Source organism: Musa acuminata, chromosome BXJ2-2 (assembly GCF_036884655.1).
Source record: "Musa acuminata AAA Group cultivar baxijiao chromosome BXJ2-2, Cavendish_Baxijiao_AAA, whole genome shotgun sequence".
In the NCBI taxonomy this organism is placed as follows: domain Eukaryota; kingdom Viridiplantae; phylum Streptophyta; class Magnoliopsida; order Zingiberales; family Musaceae; genus Musa; species Musa acuminata.
The window spans coordinates 27,550,546-27,572,267 of record NC_088339.1 but is presented as its reverse complement, the minus strand read 5'-3'; the positions used below and the strand labels follow the sequence as shown (position 1 = coordinate 27,572,267).

Below are 21,722 nucleotides of genomic sequence, written 5' to 3'. Positions count from 1 at the left end.
ATGCAAAATACTTGCAGTTTTTGAGGCTATAAGAACTCAAAGAGACGTAGACGCCATTCCTCGTGTGTGGACGGGTATGTATACAAAATTTCATTCTTTATTCGCAATTCCTCATGTGTGGACGGGTATGTATACAAAAATTTCATTCTTTATTCTTTTTGTAGTTTTAGAAAAAGAATATTTATAGCGTTTGAATATTTAGATAAGCCACGCCGCACACACGTAATTTCCATCCCTCAAATTTCTCGATACCCCCGGTCCGTTCAACTACCACCGGCCGATCGTGGACTCGTAGCACTGACCTAGCTGTCGACCTGCCTCCGCGATTATGGCCTCCGTGGTGGTCTCCCCCACCTTCTTTCGCCGCTCATCATCTTCCTCCTGCTCGATCAACCTTAGAGTTCGCGCCAAGCCCCTTCGCCGCCGCCTCGACTCTTCCTCATTCGCCCCGAGCCCTCTGGTTGATCCTTGCTTCCTCCTCTTCTGGTTCTTCATTCAATCTATTATGTTCCATCAAATATTTTTTCCGTGTCAGAATGAAGTGGAATCTTGATTTGATTAGTTTCTTTTCTTTCCCATCTTTTTGGATGCAGCGATGCGGAATGATGGAGCCGCTGGAATTCGGGAATGGATCCCCGCCCGTCATCCCGATCCTCAATGATAAGATGTCGCCGGGATTACTGGTGTCGCCGCAAACCCGAGGAACGGGCGGGAACCATGACTCCAGGCTTCGGATTTTTTCTGGAAACGCTAATCCAGCACTCGCTCAGGTGCGTCTTCGTAGTCACATCCCAGCCGTGTCTTCTTCTTTTCTTGTTGATCTATGGTTGAAAACCTGTTCTATTTTTATATATGATGAAGTAGCCCCTGCTTTGTGATTCCCGATAAATACGAGATGATTTCTACTCTGCTTGTACGATAAAGCTACATCCAGCTACACACTATACCATTCGTTTTTAGTTGTCACCCGTCTTGTTGCAACTAGTAGATGTCGCTTTAGTGCTGAGAATTCTCTTGCAGACAGGTGCCGCAATTTTTTGATGTATTAATTGGTTAATGCTATAAATGGTCTGACGCTGATGATTGGCTCAGCGGTTGTACACACTTTAGTCCTGCAATCAGGTTAGTTATTTTTAGTCTATCTTGTCTATTCTGTTGTGAGTTATTAATTATAAGATAGTTGTGTCTTGCTTGGTCTCGTTGAACTTGCCAACCCCTGGTTTAAAGTGTCACATTTAACCCACTTGCTGCATTACTTGAAATCCCTACCAAAAAGATGTTAGATTGCATTAGTAAAACAACTAGTCGGCTTCTAGATGCTATGTGGTGAGCGACCATCGTTAGATGTCTAAAGTTGCAACGACGTTGATGCATAACTTAGGCACCAGGGAATTATTGTCTCTCTCATTATTGCATGCAAGCCTTCTTTTTAACATAAAGTCAATAAACCCTGAGACATGATTTTTTAAATCATGGACCATATAGGGGCGAGGAACTACATTTCGAATTGGAATGCGACTGTAACAATGCCTAAGGTCTCAGTTTTGGGTTGGCACAAAATTAAATAGAGCTTGGATGACTTTGAATCAAATTACCAAAGTAACTCTGATCAAACTACATGTGGATATTCATGAACATTGTTGAAATTTCTCTTCTATCACACATTGTGAGTTTTGATGCTACAGTAAGTTTTCTTCTCTACAATTTGGGTGATCAAGGTTCGTGGCATCAAATCTGTTTTTCTGTTTGCAGAAGCCTAATGGAATAAGTTGTCTTTTTATTACCTGTCTAACAGTCTTTGCTGATGTTTGTCATTTTCTTTTTCTACTAATGGAAGTCTGTTTTGATCCCTCCCTTTGAAAGATAGAAGGATTTTGATTTCTTGTAAAGCCATTATTTTCTGCTGATGAATATATATGAGGGTCATTCTGCTGTATGTTGAACTCCCTTAGCTGCATATTTGCACAAATTTTGTTGTGCTCCTTATTTGTTTAGTGTTAACATGAAAATTAATAAGATACATTCATATCAATTTATTGAATTACATATGATTTTTGCATACTCTAAATACACCCCGCAATATGATTTTAAACCATTTGCTATACCTATTTAATAAGTTCCTTTTACTACACTGTATTTGCTTTAAATTATAAGCTTTTCTGGTGGAGTTCCATTTTGATACTTTTCATTGCTAGATGAAGCCTTAGGTAACCGGAGATGATATTGCCTGTAGGAAATTGCAAGCTACTTGGGCCTTCAACTCGGGAAAATCAAGATAAAGAGGTTTGCAGATGGTGAAATATACGTCCAATTGCAGGAGAGTGTGAGGGGATGTGACGTGTTTTTAGTCCAACCAACATGCCCCCCAGCAAATGAGAACCTTATGGAGCTTCTGATCATGATTGATGCATGCCGCAGAGCATCTGCTAAAAACATTACTGCAGTTATACCATATTTTGGTTATTCTAGAGCTGACAGAAAAGTAAGTATATTTGAGTAAACTAATCAAATCTGTTAGTTTATGAGAATTAAGTTTGTAAGGATTTTTGTTGATAATTCTTAGCCTTTAGAAATTAGAATCACCTTGTTACATCTAGAATTGTTATTTATTTAAATGCTCAAATGGTCATTTTCTGCATGTCTTATGAGCATTAGTAAATTTCATCCTTTTTGCTCTTCAGACTCAAGAGCGAGAATCAATCGGAGCCAAACTTGTCGCGAACTTAATTACAAAAGCTGGTGCAAACCGTGTACTTGCGTGCGATCTGCATTCTGGGCAGTCCATGGGATACTTTGATATCCCAGTGGATCATGTTTATGCTCAAGTAATATGCCGTAGGCCATGATGTTCGTTCCTTCTATTTTACATGGAAATTTACCTAGAAATTTTGTAGTTGAATTTTTTCTGGAATATATAAACTATTTCTGGTTGATCTTTTTATCTTTTCTTAATGCATGTCAAGCCTGTCATTCTTGATTACCTCTCCAGCAAAACGATTAGTTCAGATGATTTGGTAGTGGTGTCTCCCGATGTTGGTGGTGTGGCAAGAGCACGTGCTTTTGCCAAGAAGTTATCAGATGCACCTCTTGCAATTGTGGATAAAAGGCGTCATGGACACAATGCTGCTGAGGTGATATGAATAGATGCTACCAGATTGTTAAGTATAATGTTTATCAATGTCATACTCTTCTATTTAATGTGGACTTATTATATCTCATGCTTATATTTGTTAGGGATATTTCTTTTGTCCACATTGGCATGCATGAGAAATGAAGGGCACGTTATTGTCTCAATGTGTATTTTTAACGAACAGTTTTCCTAGTGAGAGTTGTTTCTTCTTTTTTGAAGTTTGGTTATTTTAGGCAATTAACTTGATAATTGGACATGTACCAGGCCTTCTTATCCTATTATTGATTGAAGTTACATTCGCCTGCTAATGCTTTCTTATTGAAGTCTTATTATTCCTCAGGTATCTGATATTAAATGATAGTGTTATACTTAATGCAATCTAATTGTTGTGCATGCAGGTACTTAATCTGATTGGAGATGTTAAAGGAAAGGTTGCTATAATGTTGGATGATATGATCGATACTGCTGGTGAGTTGCTTCTGAGAAGAAAAGTGATTGCTACTCTGCTTACTGCATTTAACAGATTTGACATCTGGAACACGTTTCTCATCTCTTGGCACAACCAAATAAGTGGAGAAACAGCAACTTTTATTTTTAGTAATAAATAATTTTCTCTTTTTCATCTTATTAACTTGTTCATAGCTCCTCAGTGTTTGAGTGGTTGAAATAAACGTATGCATTGCAGTTATTTATCAAGCATCACACTTTTCTGTACAAGATTTAGCACATTTATTAGATGATTTGTTTATTTTTGTTCCATAGTGGAAAATTTCCATGACTCTATTGTGCTGGACTCAGGAACTATTGTAAAGGGTGCAACTTTACTACATCAAGAGGGAGCTAAAGAAGTTTTTGCTTGCAGCACACATGCAGTTTTTAGGTATCCTTATGTCCTTTGAAGATTATCGGAATTCAAATATTGTGTTTGTGAATTCTTTGTTTATTGCATGGTCATATACAGCTGCTAGTCATTCTGCGCTGCTGTTTAAAATATTTGAGAGTACTTGCATATTGCTATGTTCATTTTCATTGGTAACATTTGAGTTTACTTGATCCTAAAATCTCTCTCTGTTGTCCTAGTTTGGGATTTTTTTAAGGATTTTTGGTAATTTACATGATCTGTGTGGTCCAATATTTCAACCCATACATCCTGGCATTGTCTGTAAAAATAATACTGACAGGTATTGACAATATGGTACCATCCCATGGTCGGACCAGTCAATACTGGTTGGGACGAACTGTATCAACCACAACCAATACTTGACATCATGTTTTGTTAATTTAAAACACCAACCATCTAAGTGAAATACTTAGATATGGAAATGTTGAAGATTGTTTGTGTTTATTCTGGTGAAGTTTTACAGCAGATCCTTTTTTCATTTTTTTGCTTAACGTGATTCTCCTCATTTTTCATGGCTTGAGAGCATGAAATGACAGAATCTTATGCATGTGGAAGTGGAGTCATACCTGTTAATTGCAAAATTCATCTTTTTCTCTTTCAAGTCCTAGTTCATTTCTATGGGATCTTTTGATGGCTGTTTGGTTGAGTCATTTAGGGAAGGGGGACATTTCCATGTAGTAATTAGCCAAACAATCTTACTTTTGGACTTATTCCGATTGGTTAAGGGAAATATTTATTCAGTGAAACGGAGAAAGAAAAACAACATTCCATTCTAAAAGATGGTCAGATTACCTGTTACCTTCACCTTTTTTGTTATTTCACTTCTCATTTACTCTAATACTTGTCCATTTCTCTTTACCACTCACAAAATCCATCCAAACGTTAACCACTTATTTCTTTTCATCTTAATCTGAGAATAGTTTTCTTTGTTCTTCTGATTCTTAGCCAAACATTGTGGTCGGTAGACATGACCATATGTAGTTTTTTATCTTGTTTCACGCCCCGTGTTGCAAATTGTTTTTTGCATGGTATTTCCCTAAAATTGGAGTACTTCCAACTCTGCTTGTTGTGACAACCTTATTACCTTTTATTGTTTGTAACAGCCCTCCTGCAGTTGAGAGGTTATCAAGTGACTTATTTCAAGAAGTCATCGTCACAAACACCATCCCGGTGCCCGAGCAGAACAGTTTCCCACAGCTAACAGTTCTTTCTGTGGCAAATATATTGGGCGAAACAATCTGGCGAGTTCATGATGATTGTTCATTAAGTAGCATCTTTCAATGATTCGATTATAGTGAAAAATGTTCTTTTATTTCTTTTAAACTTTGTCATGTTTCTTAACTACGAGCCACTTGATGAAATCATTGTTAGTTTCATTCTTGTTCTTATTTCTACCTCTCTTGCTTTTACATAAAGCTAAGTTTCTACTGTTCTTAGATGCTGCATTAGCAGGAGCTTCGTGCACTTTTCTCACAAATATATTTTATCTCTATCCTTGTGTAATATTGATTAAAGCTTCGGAATATGAACCATATTCCAGTTTAAATATCAATCTCTGTGATGGTTAATTTAATTGCACGATTGTCATTAATCAGTTTTTTGATGCAACCATAGTGCTCTTCATCACCTGTGATGCCTTTTTTATTACAACTGAAGTGAAATTTTGATTTCTCTAATTCATCATGCTGTTCCTAGGAAGCAACACATAAATTTCATATCCTTCAGTATATTTGAAATGTTAAAAGAATACAGACAAAATAAGATTGAAATATGGAAATGTAATTAGAATTGATTATGATGGACTCTATTACAAGTATTGATATTAGTCTCTGTTGAGATATTCGAACTGATTAGTTTGTTGTACAAACGAGTGATATATATATATATATATATATATATATAATAATAATAATAATAATAATACTAATAATAATAATAATAATAATAATAATAATAATATATTTTAATTTTTAAAATTAAATACAGATATAATAATTCTTTAATATCGTATTAGTTTTAAAATTATTTAGAATGTAACTGATAGTAGAAACTATACAATACCATATTTGCGATGATGTCCCTGATACGGGCTTGCCTGCTTGCTACGTGGGTTGAACCCGAGTCAAGTGATGCTTGACCTGATTTGTGTCGCTTCTGGTTTGGGTTCGGTCTTAATCTTATCTACCCTTCCGACCCCCATCTGACCCATTCGGTGCTCATGCGTCTCAAGTGGGCCTTGAAGTGGAGGCCATTTCACGTGACTAGCATGTGTCGAGCATGCATACTCTTGAGACTGGACAAGTCAGGTCAAAACTCGTGCGCTTCGGGTGGGCTTCAAGGTGGAGGCCCTTTCACGTGAGTTGCACGTGGAAGTTTAAAACTCGTGCGTTTCAGGTGGTCTTTTTGGTGGAGTCCCTTTCACGTGAGTAGCACATGCTGATTATGCGTAATATGTGGTCGGCCAACTCGGGTTAAGACTCGCGACTCACTTCTTTGTGTTCCTAAGAGCGACGTGTTAGGGCGGAGGGACACTGCCCCGGTGATGTCCGCCACCGCAAAGAAGCGGCCGAAACAAAGGGCTCCAGGCGCAGCCCCGCCGCATCAGTTCTTGGGGAGGGAGCCCTCTGCAACCCTCTTCCCATCCAAGAATGAGGTCCTCAAGCTCTTCGCCGTCATCGGGATCGCTGCTTCGGTCGCCGCTGCTTGCAACTACGCCGTTTGCTTCTTCAATCAACAGGCCAAGTCATTCTGCGACAGCAGCAAAGTGGCTTACGACACCGACACTGGTGATCTTCGTCTTTTCTTTTTTTGTCCCCTCAATTGATCTCTTTTTCCTTGATATTTTTTTTCTTCCAAATTTCGTGAGCTGACCTAGTCTTATGATTTAATCTAGGTTCTTATATTCATTTTTTTTAATGTTCTTCAGTAGGATAACATTTTCCTTTGATCCTGATGATTTTTTGGGTTTCTTGAGAGTTTAGTAAAACGGTTTGAGGCAATTACTTTTTCACGCATAATCAAGAGCAGAAATTACAAAATGTCAGTATTACCTAAAATATTGTTTTTTTATTAATACAAGAACAAGGCACATCTGGACCATCAAATCTAGGTAATTCAATGAGAAATACTAGTGCTTGCATCACTATTCTTAAACGAGGAAAGGAACATTTATGGTCATAGTTCTGTTGCATTAGCTGGCTTCTGTTACCACAGGCGAAGTGGTACACTTTAGTGGGTATTGGATTCCGAATTATAATTCTTGGGTTGTTGCTTTTAGAGTTCTAAACAGGCCTTGTTTTGGATTTAGTTTTTAGTGCAAATGTTACATGTTCTTGATTGATCTTATAAATCATTTAGTCGTTATTTAGTTGTAGGGCACATGCCTAATGGCTATGGATCCATTGATGTAGATGTTAGAAGTGGAGAGGCATTTCTCCAATTCAAGAGGGATAAAGCAACTATCAGCTGGAGGATTATAATATTTAAGTAAACTAATTCATTGTGTAGAAAATAAAGAAAACATCCAAGCTTAAATTCTTGCAACCATGCCAATCTATAGGGATACTAGAGTTCATAAGTGTTATAAACAGAACCTTTAACTTGTTTTCTCTAGAATATTTATTTTAACTATGCTATGTTTTGTGCTCCTTTGTGACTTTGGAGAGGGTTCAAGTCATGGAAATAATCTCTCCATATTTAGATCTATATTTATAAGGAGCCTTTCCAATTACCCTTTAAATACAATTTGTAGCTTGTTCTAGTTTTATTCTACATACTATAAATTAATCTTTTTTAGCATCAAATATAACCACAGACTTGTGTGAACCTTGCCCTTCCCATGGATGGTGCTCCAATGGAAAGCTGGAGTGCTTTCATGGTTATAAGAGACAGGGAAGGAAATGCGTCGAAGACGGAACCATTAATCAGACCGCAAAGAAACTGGTATGTTTTTTGTGCTTTAAATATTTTGGGTAAACTTTGTCAGTGATTATAAAATAAATATTGTTTTTTTATGACTTATTATTATCCTGCAATGCAGTCAGAGCTGCTACAACAGCATGTTTGCAATGCATATGGGCAAGTTCTGTGCAATGAACCTGGGAAAATCTGGGTCTGTTATCATGACCAACCTCATGGTTTTCATGCAACTTGTGTAGGGATTTCTGGTATAGAAGGACTTCTATTTGTGGAGTTAAATGAATAGTTGCATTCTCATTAACAACCACTATGACCTCTGTTGTTTGAGTCGGCTTTTCAGTTTCAAGACGCTGATGTGAGGGAGATAATTGACGAACACATGCCAAAGAAGAATATTGTCTCAGAAAATGACACTTCTATGTTTGTAAAACGTAAGGTGATGGACATTGTGGAGTCTATCTTGGAAACGAGGGTGGCACAGAATGGGTTCTTTTCTAACTCTATGTTTCAGCATTAAAATGCTATGTCCCTCTGGTTTGGTTTGATCTGCCAGTCAATCAAATCTGAGGTTTGCACATTCTTGATTTATGTAGAAGCAAAGAGTTCAAATGTCCAGACTTGCTAGCTGAACTTTGTAAGCCTCTTCAATGTCGTGTCAACCAGTGGATTTACAAGCATGTTGGCATTATGGTGGCAATTTTGGGTTTAGTATGTGATTGCAGCTCAGTCTTCATGAATAAATATATTTATTAAATCCATTCTGATTTTATAATGATTCTACAGCTTGTAGGCTTAACCAAAATTACATGGAGTATACATCAAAAAAAGAATCTCACAACTCGAGCTGAGCAACTATACGAGCAGGTCTATTTATTTATCATGGAATTGTTCTTTTCTGTGGTCATTTCTGTATCTCCTTTTATGGTTCTGTTGTTATTCTCATGCAAACTAAATCATGCATGCATTTTTAGCCAGGTAGATATAAGACAGCATCCTAGTTCTCAAGATTGCTGTCTGCCAATTTGGCATAGTTCCTTCGATCTGTGGTTGTATTTTTTCTCAGATTTTGAAAGTTGATGAGTCATTGGCAGGAGTTGTCTATATGCCTCTTATCCAGTTAGTTTGTCTACATCCCCTAATATGAAGGCTATATCTTCAAAATTTCTTAAACTTTTTCTCAAGCACTTTATTCTGTCATTCCCGATTCATAATATATTGTCAATATATGATTATTGTAAAGATAAGGTATATAACTCCATACAATCTAGTATTGACATTCGCAATAACCATATCACATTGTTTATGTCCACATGATATATTTTGCTTGTCCATTTATCATTACTGTAGTTTGCTATTATATCTCTGTTGCTAAACAATGTTGGTTCAACAGGTATGTGAAATTCTCCAAGACAATGCCATGAGAATTAGATGTGGGAACCGTGAAGGCGAACCTTGGTTAGTTGCTTCTTGGCTAAGGGATCAGCTACTTCGACCAAGGGAGAGGAAGCATGCTATGTTATGGAAGAAGGTGCATTTTATTAATAACTAATTCCAAGTGATTTTACTGCTTCATTGTTGTTAGTTTTCTTTATTTATGAAGTGGCCAACAAATGAGGGTTGTAGAATGTTTTAGTAATCTTAAACAGCTTATGTTATTTCCCCATATTTTCTTTCATGCTATCAATAGTATGTTTTATATATTTTGCTGTAGTTCGACATTGTTCTTAAGTTAAGATGATAGTTTATACATGGTGCATGAAGAAATATGCATGTAGCATAACTTAGTCAGGTAGTAGACAATGTAGAATTTGTGTTTTTATGATAAGAAATTTTATTTATGTGCTATATTAAGATTTGTATTCTCAGTACTGTTTATTGAATTCCATCTGTATTAGGTTGAAGAAATGATTCTTGAAGATTCTCGTATAGATCAGTATCCGAAGATGATCAAGGGAGAGTCTAAAGTTGTGTTGGAGTGGCAAGGTGTTATCTTTTTTCCATTTTATTCTCCTCTTTAAAAGTATAGTGAATAGAATAGCAGATTGCAAGATTTTCTTTTTTTTTTTTTAAAACAAGTATAAATAGTCGATAAAGTAAAATACAATTGGAAGTATGAGTCAGCTGAAATTTCAAATGAAGCATAACATAATACCATATATCTTCAAACAATGAAATAGCAACTTGGCTTATGAAAAACTTTTGACTTTTATAAATGAAAGTCAAATAACTTAGGTCTTTTGGTGTTGCAAACAGTGACTGTCACAAGGTGTTCACTCTAGACATGGGGATTGAAGCTCATATGCGAATGCATATGAAGTATCCATTTTAGAATATATAAATATTAGCATCAGCATTGCCAACTTGTAAAAATATCTAATGAAATATATTTCATGTAATATAATTAAAGATCATGATTTGATGTCAACACATCGTAACATACTTAGGCATAGGAAAGCAAGTTTCACACACACACACACACACATCAAATTATATCGAAGAACTATGACTGATCTAAAGAACAAATTGTTTCTTTACCACACAAGTGGTCGACAATGAACTCGAATAACATAGAAGGCCATAATTAGAAGATAATATGGATACACAAAATTGGCGGAAGTCCTAAGGATTGAACTTTTGAAGTGATTTTAAATAGAAACATAACTGAAGCAAAATTTAAATTATTGATGTGCAGTCATATGTGATCTTATTCAGTCTTTTGCAACTGCATGTCATATGCAGTTCGAATATGTTGGTTAGCTGCATATTGCTGCTGTACATGGTGATATGTGATGGGTTTGTCTAATTTGGAATTCATTTTAAACATATCTCAGAAATTTATGTGGTATAGTGAACAATGTGGTCTGTAAGCTATCATCATCTCGCTGTTGACTATTTAGAATTCATATTAACAGTTTATATTCAATTGTCATACGAACTCGGAGTGATTGAAATATGATATTTATTGCAGTTGATGGTCCACTTATTTCAATGTTGAAGAATAAGGAATCTGCAAGCAAGACAAAAGCATTTGCCAAAGTTGATGGGTCTTTTGGTAATGAAGAAAAGAAGCCTGTAATAGGTAACTAACCATCTTTGTTCATAGATGCCATTCTGCCCAAACGACCACTTCATCAACTTTGAAGATATGATTTGTAAATTTATGTACTCAAGTATTGTAACGCATGGTTTCCATTTTTCTGCTTTATCATATGCTAAGCTGGTGGTGGTTTTACTAAGAATCCATCATATGTTGAGGTGTCAAGGGCCGGTGTCTGCCTGTTACAAGATTTGACAAAGCTTATTCCACCAGCATGGACCAAATTCCTAATGCCTGACAAAGTGAAGCTATAATATTTGATCTAGTTATGACGTGACTGCTTGTCCTTGTTATTCATTTGATTTATCAGCTTCAAAAATTGTTTTGTCACTTTGTTTTCTAATATTTCCTCTCGTTTTATTTTTTTTCTTCTCTGTGAAGAAGATGTGATTCATTCTCATCAGGCATCAAGCCCAACTTCTTTCACGGTTACATGGTCGATGTTTAATGGGTCAGGTGTTTACGATAGTTCGGAAGAGAGACTTGGCTATTGTATATGCCTAGATTCCCATCTTGAGTCCTAAACCAATCCATTTCAAGCTTTTAAACTATGGAGTAGCAGAACGTATCATGAAATCCATTCATATTTTTGTTTATTGAATGAAGAGCTTGGACAAGTCCTCTTCATGGTTTCTTGCTGTGTTGCTTGCTAGTCTTAACATTTACCTACTATATCTCTTTACACAAATGCAGCCGCAGAAGGAAACATCACAAATACAATTCGGGTTTTTCTGAGGAACTACCGAACTAGTAAGTACAACTCTTGTACACAGAAGCCATCATGTTAATGAATGCAAAACATGATTATGGGTTGATGATCGAGTTTGAACAAGGTGATAATACAGTAGAACAAGTTCACCGGACGCAAATATGGACACCGATATCAGATTAGAACAAATTGCGAGCAGGTATTCGACTCCAAAATGCTGTCAGCAAACTGAGAGTCAGCCTCGGCTAATATGAATTAACACCAAGTGATCAACCTTCTTTGTGCATTGGCTGCCGCCTCCTGCAATGGTAATTTGCAAAAGATTCACCCAATTAAAAGCTACAGGAAGTTGAATAAAATAAACGGCCCACAAAACATGCAAGCCGGATGAACAGAATTTGGAATCAAGAGTTTGCAGAGAATCTGGGCCAACCACCTGGGTATTTGGGCAAGAGTAGCAGCTAAAGATGTAGCTGAGATGAAAACCAGGAAGTGACAGGATGAAAACAATGTCATTATGCTTGAGAAATTAAAACTAGCAGGAAAGGCAGATCATAGTAAATGCACATTTTCGCATATGCCATTGCCACTTACCATGTGTGGTCATATATATACAAAAGTTGAAAATATAACAAGACAACAATCATCATTTCTTAAAATGAAGTTCGTATCATATTTGATTTATCTTGATATGGAAATTCCATTTTCAGGTACAGACAAGGAATAGGACAGCTATTCTCGCAACATCTTTCAGATTGGCATGCTTTCTTTTGCTGGCACCAACATGCTTGGGACATGAATGCCCAGCTCAAAATAAACAAGTTGCACGCATATAAAGTAATTACCTCTTAGGCCGGACACGGTCCTCTTCATAATCCATCATTCCTCCAGATTCAGAAAAGCTCTCTTCGTGGCCTCGAAAGTCCAAGTTGGCCTGCTTAAAGTGTTTAACTTCTGCCACCAAGTAAGTATTTCACATCGACAAGCATTGCCATGTTTGATGCATAATTCAATTATTTTCATGCTTGTGGATATAGCCATCATATGATTTTCTTATAGAAATAACAGAGCAAATACACATTATAACAGCCATCATGCATAACGTAAACAAAACCTGATTTACAATGGCATTCAAGCTAACATCAGATTATTTTTTTCAGAATTTTTGAAGTACTTTTAATCCATCAAGCTCACCTTGAGAGATTTCTTCACTTCTTCCACCTTGTCCTCAATTTCCTTCTTATGCTTCTTGTTCGTCTCACTCATTATATCAGCCCACTTGATTTTTTCTTGGATCAGATGAAGCAAACTGTCCGATGTGCCCAACCTGCAGGATATATCTCCAAGATGTAAGCGAATACAATGCATGAAAATGTTCAACAAACGTAAGCTATGCATCCTTCGAGTGTGTTCACTCACTGGACCACCAAATGTAATATTTTCAAGATGTAATAGTCATTAACAATCATGTAAATATGTACAATGATTTTTTTTTGCATAGTGTTTGTTATAAAGACATTGCAATGGATCATGTTACCAAGCCATGACAGGGATTTTCATGTACAATGGGCTGAAAGATTGACAGGCAAAGAGGATATAAAATAAATATAGAAAGAATTTCACAGCGTAAATATTCAGCATTAACAGAATAAATTACCTATCAATTTACCCAAAATGTATATACTGTTCTAATTGCAATAGTTTTGCAGCAGAAAAATATTCCATTACAAATATTGAAAAGTTATTAATTTTCTTGTAGAAATTTAGCTTAAAGAAAGTTCTACGTGAAAGACTAACTATATTCCTCACAGAACAGCATACCTGTTAATAATGTATCAACACCTGCCGCTCAGGATGGTTGATAGTGAATCATTTTAGATCCTTCTATATACCTTTTGTTCGAGTTTTCAAGATGGTCTTCCATTAAGTGTAGTGATATAAGAAAGTCGGAAACAAAACATTAAAAGCTACTTTTAATCACCAAAAACTACCTGATATAAAAACATTTTATTTTGTATTGATGTAAAAATTACCAAAACATAAAACAACTTTGGATCTTATCTAATCCCAGTAGCTTTATTTCTTTATGGGATGAAAACATGTTATTATGGGATGGAAGTTTATTTCTTTATCCATCCAGAAAAGGACCTTTGTTTTTTGAGCTTGATCTAAGACATTACGTCATCAAAATGAATCATCAATTTGGCAAGATGCAATGATCTACAACAAACTGAAATCAATGGTTGATATGCAGAAAAAAATTATCATCCAGCTGGCACAACTCAAGATAGATAGTATAAACACACTAAATACTTTCAAAAATAACATACCTCCTTTCAGGAAACAAAACACTATCATATACCCTAATAAACTTTAAGCAAATACAACCTATGTAATAATCCATAGCTTCAGAATGTTCATCAAATGGAAACCATATTCCACTTAAATTATTTGCATCTTTACATTCACAAATAATTTGACATAAACAAATAAGAAAAGTGCATCTTTAGATAAGTTCCCAGTAAAAGTTTGGCTTCAAGTTTTACCTGTTTCATTAAAAATCAAGTGAAAAACCCAAAACATGTATGGTCCCAAATTTTTCATGCAAAATCAAAGAACCTAGATGTTCTCGTATGTAGTGGGCAGGCTAAAATTAAAAGAAAATGACAAATGCACTAAGAGCGTTTTTTACAAGCCAATGTGTGATAACTCCAAAGTTTGTAGTTATTCATGGTATGCAGATCACATTCTAGTCAGTGATTGAAAAAGGCGCTCGGGCGAGGCGAGGCGAGGCCCGAGCGCCTCGCTAATCTCCCAGGCGGCGCGCTTCAAACAGGCGCCGCCTGGGCGCTCGCCCGAGCCCAGGCGTTGGGCGCTTCGGGCGAGCGCCTGGGTAAACCAAGGCGACCGAACCAGGATTTTAGGTCTGGTTCGATCCTGTTTCGGTTATTAGTTGGTTCAATCGAACCAACTAAACCGATATAACCCTTACCCAACCCTAACCCGCTGCCGCTCCCGATCCCGATCCCGATCTCGCTGCTCGCCGCTGTCGCTGCTCGCAAACGCTGCCGTTGTCGCCACTCGCCGCTGTCGCTGCTCGCAAACGCTGCCTTTGTCGCCGCTCGCGCCTCCTGCTGCTCGTCGCTCCTGCTCCCGTTGCCGCTGCTCGCCGTTGTCGCTGCTCGCAGCTCCCGCTCCCTTTCCCACTGCCGCTCGCCGCTGCTGCTGTCGCCGCTGCCGCCGCTCGCTACTGCTTCCTCGTTTCTCCGTCAGCAGGTTTATACTGTTAATGTGATTATATTTATTAATTATATTATATATTTTTATATTTTATTTAAAATTTTAAATAATTATATTTATTAATTATATTATATATTTTTTATATTTTAGCGCCTCGCTTCGCTCGGGCGAGCGCCTAGCGCCTCGGGCGTTTTTGGACCTTGGCGCCTTTTGGCGCCTAGCGCTTTTTAAATCATTGATTCTAGTCTTCAGTTGACAACATAACCAGACCTTCCCTTTCCTAAGCATGGAAAATATTCAAAAGAGAAGCTTTTACCTAATTCTTGTAGTAACAAGACCATTCAACATTTGTTAATTAAACAAGACCTCTTAGAACAAATCCCTAAATTTTTAGCACCATGTTAGGAAACCAAAGTCATCTTTATTTCAGATGGGAACCATCAGAAGAAAAACCTACTTGACCAATCACTTTAGGATGCCACAGGTCAGGCACTAAAGCATTACTGGCAGCATTAACTAGCCACCTCAATTATTAATTTTGATCTAATCAAGTCATTAATGGGCCAACCTCATCAAATTAATAAGCCATATCTCACACACATTGGGGATGTCAATCATCACTGCCAGCCCATTAAGTCTGTCAAACCGTACAATAATGCAAGATATAAATGAACTTATACAAATAGTGCATGAACTCTTATTACTTCCCATCTGACTGCCTCACTCCTGCTTTTACTCTTCTACACTAACGAACTCAAGAGTCCATTTTAGGTATTGGGGAGGACACTGTTGAGTCCACTTCTAATGCCTCATCAATGCATTCTTGCAAGTAGGAACCCCAAGCTTCAATGAGGCATTCTACATAACCCGAGTCTGAGATGGTGCTTGTTTGTCAAACATCCATGTTTGGCAAGATGAACAAAAGGCGCATGATCAATTTCAAACTTCAAATTGATTATTGCCCAATTATGAGCCAACTATTTAAGCAACTGACATAATTTTAGTTTGATGGAAATACAGTTTACATCTTTCATGGTACCCTTTAACCCTTAAAGCCCATCAATGTCAACACACCCACACATATATACACATATGCATATACATATACATATATATATATATATATATATATATATATATATATATATATAGAGAGAGAGAGAGAGAGAGAGAGAGAGAGAGAGAGAGACTAAAATGTAATGTTTGATTCAAACAAATTAGCCCAACCGATAACCGCCATAAAAAATAGCTCCTTAGTCTTCCTCTCATCTCTCAAAATCAATGCCATTCTTGCTAAGAGTGAGATTTGTCCTTCAAAGAGCGCATGTAGCACTTTTCATAGTTGAATGTTCAATATTAAAATAATAAAATGTATATAATTATGTAGAAAATTACCAGTCACTTAATGTCTGAATCATGTTGTCTAGCTGTTCAGGTCTAAGATCCCTTCCAGCTGCAAACTGCACCTGTATAAAACAGAAAAGGAACCAGATTGGGTTAAGCATTAAATTTGTTTTCTAACAAAAGATCATAAAGATTGACAAAACAACACATTTTCCAACCTCGAAGCACCGGCGCAACTGATCAAGTTTTCCTCTTACAATACCCTTCAAGAACCACAAAAATAGCATAAGCATATGGCTTAACAACAACATTTTCTAAACCCTCACAATTTATAGATATAATTATATTTATGTCTGAAATAATATTTCCAAAATACTTGCTAAAGTCCATGAATTGATAGGAACAATGGTATATCTAAAAACCATAAAGTTTCATTCAATCAATGCATCCTGCAAATACATACCGCATACATGCACTCATTGATGAGGAAGTCTTCAAGCTCCCTAACATTTGAAACATCAAGTTCTTCCATGAGTTGGTCATAAGGCAATACCTAACAACCACCAAAACAATAGATATCAGCATACTAACACCACAATTACATTAAGAGATTCAGTATGTAACTTTTGATAGTAAATAATATGATATATGTATATCCAATAACTTTGAGGCATTGGCGACTGTGATCTTTGACGACGGAACAAATTGCTAACAAATGATGACCAGCAGATGAGGCGGTCATCAAATTGGCTAGAATTGACCAAAAGTCACCATGCTCCCCACTTTTTTTTCTTCTTTTGTGCCTCTCAACTTGGTTAAGATTAGCCACAATCAGCCAACTATGGTTAAGTTTAACTGACTCAAAATAAGTTCCAGTATATGATCCAAAAATCAGCAAAATCAGCCTTGGATGATACCAATGCCAATTGGGTTTGTCATATCAGAATTGGACAACATCACAAACTATGGCAACAAACAGGAACACATTGCCGGAGTGACCTTAGTGAGTTAACTAAAATTAATGGATGATACATTACCAACTTCGGTAAAACCGCTGATGGGTCAACATAAATACTACTAGCTATTTTATTATTCAAGTTGGAACCAAAAAGTACAACTCAGTAACCATAGTATGGAGGATCTGCACCTCAATGGAAGATATTTACAATGTAGATCGGACCAAAAGTCACCTTTTCCTGAGGTGTGAGCGATATTGGTCAACTTTTGCCCTAATCTATAGAATGTTTGCATTTCATAAGATGAATGTAGTTAGTGTATATATTATATTGTACATCAGTGTATATGGAAATTAAGAGCATCAAGAGGACGAAGGCAAGCGTCATCCAATTAATGAATTATATAAGGCGAGGCAAATCTCACGATGATTGGCCATGAAGCAGCAGCAAAACTAAAGGATCTACTACTTGATGACATCACATATCAACATTATAGGATGCTTTGAACTAAATACTTGAACTTCTCAGCATGTGAGACAAGACATGAATAAGATCATGATGCAACAGTTGACTGCCTAGCATTAGGGGGGGCCCAAAGAGGCAATCCTCCAAGGCAAGGATTAAAGGTCAGTCATCACAGCCAACCAACAATTTAGATATCAATGATGAGTAGCAATTTGTGGAAGGTCATGAGACTTATCCTGCTGATCTTGTCCTTATGCTCCATCAAATTCACAACAGTGATGGAAGTAATGATGGACATTGTGATAGTTCCACATCCCTTAATTTGGGCAGTTATAGAGACGTCATGCAAACAAAGGGGCAGCACTTCACTTGTGTCATTAGGATGCCAATCAATCCTCCAAGGCAACGATTAAAGGTCAGTCATCACAGCCAACCAACAGATGTCACTGATGAGTAGCAATTTGAGGAAAGTCATGAGACGTCTTCTGATCTTGGCCTTATGCTCCATCAAATTCACAATTACAACAGTGATGGCAGTACTGATGAAGGACATTGTGATGGTCCCACATCCCTTAATTTGGGCACTTATAGAGACATCATCAAAACACAGTATTTCACTCGTGCCATTCAGGATGCCGATCATAAACAAAGGCAGCCTTCTAGTGGCAGCTTATACCAAAGGCAGCAAAAGGGAAAGGGGTGGAGGAACTGAAAGGTTGTCTATGACTTCGGATGCAAGGTTGACCATATCTGACATGATCTATATTTTTCTACCGCTATGAATTACGGAGACCACCAACTGAAGGAGCACGTCAATGTCGATGAGCTGAGACCTTGTACAATCCCTATACAAAATCCATGTAGACCGATTTGTTCTTGTCTGTAGATGCATCCATGCTGGGGCCTTTGTACAATCCCAATACAGAATCCATGTAGACTGATTTGTATTCGTCTGTGGATATGTCCATACATCATATGTGTATATACCCCCCAAATTGATCTATGAATTGTTGACCACCAGTGTGGCATATTTTATTAGATTATATTATAAAATATACTGTCATTGCATTACATGAGACTAGTATGGTCATTATGTTAAACGATGCACACACCTATAACCTTAACTTCACTTGCCCACACATAGCTCTATTTTATTTTAGGCCATTCGACAGATGGTGAGTTAATTAGGCCTTTGAAATATTAAGTATAAATCTTTCATTATGCCAGTATAATAATGGTACATATTTATATCAGTAACTGGCTTGAGTTGGTATCATATGTTGGGTGAATATTTTTAGTATCTTGACCTATTATGAGTGTGATTATCTATCATGTATTAGCATTGTTAATCACTTTTATTTGTGTTTTTTGCAACAATCACTAGGAATTACCTTTGTAAGGTCCAAAAGTATTTTTTAAAAAATAAATTCTTTATAGCTACAAGTTATTGTTGGATTTACAAATATATACTACCAAATAATGCCTGCATAATGTCAAATATGATCAACTAATAGATCATGCATATAGAGAAAACTAAAGAATCAACCAGGAGTTTCTCATTAAGAATAACCTATACTACCCATGGAAAAACGTCTATTGACAGTGCAGTAAAATAACCAAAAATTAAACAGCAACAGAACCAACAAAAGGTGAGAAGATGCCAACAAAAGGATCTTGTGAGGTGAAATACAAAGTCTGACATATAGCCTGTCTCTATCATGCAAGAAATTGTCCTCATTGAAGTATAACAAGATAAAAAAAACAACAAGCTCATAAGTCACAAGTACCTTTTCTGTCTCGGCCAATGTCAACACAGTTAGCTGCTTCAGCTTACGAACTTGATCAGGGACTAGTGCTGGAAGGCTACCAGCATTACCTAAAATAAGGGCACATTACTCCAACTTAAATTGGGAATATTTTTTTTTTATACAACATTGTGCATTATACAAAAGTACAACTATGATTAGCGTCAACCTTTTTTAACATGGAAATGATATTCAGGCAGAGAGCATAAATAGAGCTCTCATTAAGAACAGGACGACAAGTTGTCATGTGCTCAATACACCATAGATCCGAAATAAGTATATCTAAATTCAATATACCCACATGCTCACCTCAAGGTGAGTGCACATGATTAAAGCAACAATTCATCAATGTTGTCAATTACAGTCCCCAAAAACAAAATGCAGCATGCATGTCAAGAAACTTGTACTGTTACATATGCCTAAGTATAATTAAACTGGATGCTATATCATAAATAAATAGGTTTCATACTATTTAATGACGTTTTCTTCAGAAATGATAACCACCTTGGAATAGTTACGCTCACAATGTCCTCATATCAACTATACATAAGAGGGAATGTTTCTACACACAAGAAAGGACAAAAAAAGAAAAGATGATTTATGACATTCTCTAGGTTTGCATAGTAATTAAGCCCAACAAAATCATTTTGACGTGATACACTAATCCTGTATAGTATAAATGCATCCACCGTTAAGAGGAATTCCAAGAAGCCCTAAAAAATTAATGCAACACATTAAATCTGTCTGACGGGACGCCAAGCTAATGGCAAAACGCTTACATTTGTAGTCGCTCCATGTGCCGCAGGCGAACAAGCGAAGCACATACAAAGACGACGCATACTGCGTTCCCTTCAGCTGCACGGAAGATCAAACCAGTCTCAAGATTCAAAAGTAGTAGTAGTAGTAATAGTAATAATAATAATAATAATAAATCGGGCATTGACTAGTTAGCGAAACCAAACTAGGGTTAGAGAAGGGACGGTGGGGGATCGAGGGATGTAACCTTCGCAAGGTCGGGGACAGAGAGGATCTCGGAGAAGGCAAAGAGCGAAGGATGAGCAGTGGCCTCAAGAATTAGGTCGGCGAGGGGAGCGGCTGCGTCCAGTGCGGTCGCTCGCTTCACGAAGTGGTCGATGAGCTCGGATTGCTTCCGCTCCATGTCCATCCTTCTCGTGCGGGAGATCGAAGGGGGAACGTGGGGTTAACCAACTAGGTTTTGTGTTCTTCGCTGCCCCGGTTTCGGCTCGGTTGCTGGGGTTTCTTTCGCCGATTCGATTTCCCTTTATGGTGTGGTGTGTCGGGTGCAACCATTCGATTTCCTGGTGATCGCGATGGTTACTTTTATATTTTTCCATAATAATATTTTCCTTTCAAATGCTGAATCAAATACAATGCATCTTTCCTCATTTTCCATTTGTCCTGATACCGGTGTCCAGACACTCGTCGCCCTGTAATACATAACACACAATACATGTGTTGATTTCATATAAAAATAATAGATATATTTTTTTTTCACAAATTTACTGATAAAAAAATAATTTTATTATATTACATATAAAAAATAAAAATTTAAAATTATCTTTTTTTTATCTAATATCACGTGCTATATTTTTCGTTAATATAATATTACAATAAATATACCTATTTATTTTATTTTTAAAATTATAAAAATCTCAATATAAATTTTCTAAATACAAAACCACAATACTAATAGGAATAGGAATACAGAAGATAATATATAATTAACCCCCTCTTGCATACCGTAGAAGATATCTTAATAAAACTTGTCTAAATAAATAATCTCTTAAAAACATCCTTGTGTTGGAAAAAATATAAAAAAAAAATTGGTAACGATTTTAGATCAAGTTGGAGACCATCACGATGGCCACGGAGGATCTACATGTGATGCATACACTGTAACATCCCTGATTAATCCCACATTGAAAGTGAACAACATTAAGATTGACTTAAAAGGATCTGATGAGTGTACTACTATCAACTTCAGCTTAAGCATTTTGATCAGTGATTTAGACCAAACGAAGTTGATAGGCCAGTTAGCCCATCAAGCTCGGGTCATAATATTTGGTATCAGATGCACTATGCTAGAGTTTGATCTGGATTATATTGAGACTTGACGAAAACATCATGCCTTTAAAT

General features: G+C 36.8%; 3 protein-coding genes across 10 annotated transcripts; 2 read left to right on the top strand and 1 right to left on the bottom strand.

Moving 5' to 3' along the window:
• The first annotated feature begins 207 nt into the window (after nt 1-207).
• Nucleotides 208-5,407, top strand: LOC135605746 (ribose-phosphate pyrophosphokinase 1-like). Its single transcript, XM_065096189.1, has 8 exons — nt 208-460; nt 594-770; nt 2,234-2,482; nt 2,682-2,825; nt 2,964-3,131; nt 3,529-3,598; nt 3,929-4,010; nt 5,135-5,407. The coding sequence occupies exons 1-8, from the start codon at nt 329-331 to the stop codon at nt 5,313-5,315; spliced, it is 1,203 nt and encodes a 400-aa protein (XP_064952261.1). The 5' UTR covers nt 208-328; the 3' UTR covers nt 5,316-5,407.
• Nucleotides 5,408-6,502: 1,095 nt separating this feature from the next.
• Nucleotides 6,503-12,606, top strand: LOC135583074 (uncharacterized). 5 transcript variants are annotated; one of them, XM_065096182.1, is made up of 11 exons: nt 6,503-6,817; nt 7,846-7,973; nt 8,071-8,184; nt 8,290-8,435; nt 8,543-8,657; nt 8,733-8,813; nt 9,340-9,477; nt 9,845-9,932; nt 10,918-11,028; nt 11,740-11,796; nt 12,466-12,570. In XM_065096182.1, exons 1-11 carry the CDS (start codon nt 6,574-6,576, stop codon nt 12,480-12,482), a joined length of 1,239 nt encoding a protein of 412 aa, XP_064952254.1. In that variant the 5' UTR covers nt 6,503-6,573; the 3' UTR covers nt 12,483-12,570. The 5 variants fall into 5 exon arrangements, with proteins under 5 accessions (XP_064952254.1, XP_064952252.1, XP_009389094.2 ...); XM_065096180.1 differs by lacking the exon at nt 12,466-12,570 and having other exon boundaries at nt 11,740-11,841; XM_009390819.3 differs by lacking the exons at nt 11,740-11,796; nt 12,466-12,570 and adding an exon at nt 11,167-11,343.
• Nucleotides 11,831-20,950, bottom strand: LOC135605745 (COP9 signalosome complex subunit 7-like). 4 transcript variants are annotated; one of them, XM_065096184.1, is made up of 9 exons: nt 20,569-20,950; nt 20,345-20,420; nt 19,548-19,636; nt 16,803-16,892; nt 16,558-16,602; nt 16,391-16,461; nt 12,950-13,082; nt 12,601-12,692; nt 11,831-12,055 (listed from the first exon to the last, which is right to left on the bottom strand). In XM_065096184.1, the coding sequence occupies exons 1-9, from the start codon at nt 20,728-20,730 to the stop codon at nt 12,025-12,027; spliced, it is 789 nt and encodes a 262-aa protein (XP_064952256.1). In that variant the 5' UTR covers nt 20,731-20,950; the 3' UTR covers nt 11,831-12,024. The 4 variants fall into 4 exon arrangements, with proteins under 4 accessions (XP_064952256.1, XP_064952257.1, XP_064952259.1 ...); XM_065096185.1 differs by having other exon boundaries at nt 12,601-12,689; nt 20,569-20,936; XM_065096187.1 differs by having other exon boundaries at nt 12,601-12,706; nt 20,569-20,935.
• Nucleotides 20,951-21,722: the final 772 nt, after the last annotated feature.

Coding starts and splice junctions, on each gene's coding strand:
- LOC135605745 (XM_065096184.1), bottom strand. CDS start 20,730: ATGGACATGGAGCGGAAGCAATCCGAGCTCATCGACCACTTCGTGAAG. Junction 16,462..16,557: donor AGTTGCGCCGGTGCTTCGAG/GTTGGAAAATGT, acceptor TGTTTTATACAG/GTGCAGTTTGCAGCTGGAAG. Junction 13,083..16,390: donor ATTCAGACATTAAGTGACTG/GTAATTTTCTAC, acceptor TATATCCTGCAG/GTTGGGCACATCGGACAGTT.
- LOC135583074 (XM_009390819.3), top strand. CDS start 6,574: ATGTCCGCCACCGCAAAGAAGCGGCCGAAACAAAGGGCTCCAGGCGCA. Junction 8,436..8,542: donor ACGAGGGTGGCACAGAATGG/GTTCTTTTCTAA, acceptor TGATTTATGTAG/AAGCAAAGAGTTCAAATGTC. Junction 8,658..8,732: donor TGGTGGCAATTTTGGGTTTA/GTATGTGATTGC, acceptor ATGATTCTACAG/CTTGTAGGCTTAACCAAAAT.
- LOC135605746 (XM_065096189.1), top strand. CDS start 329: ATGGCCTCCGTGGTGGTCTCCCCCACCTTCTTTCGCCGCTCATCATCT. Junction 3,132..3,528: donor ATGGACACAATGCTGCTGAG/GTGATATGAATA, acceptor TTGTGCATGCAG/GTACTTAATCTGATTGGAGA. Junction 3,599..3,928: donor TGATATGATCGATACTGCTG/GTGAGTTGCTTC, acceptor TGCTGGACTCAG/GAACTATTGTAAAGGGTGCA.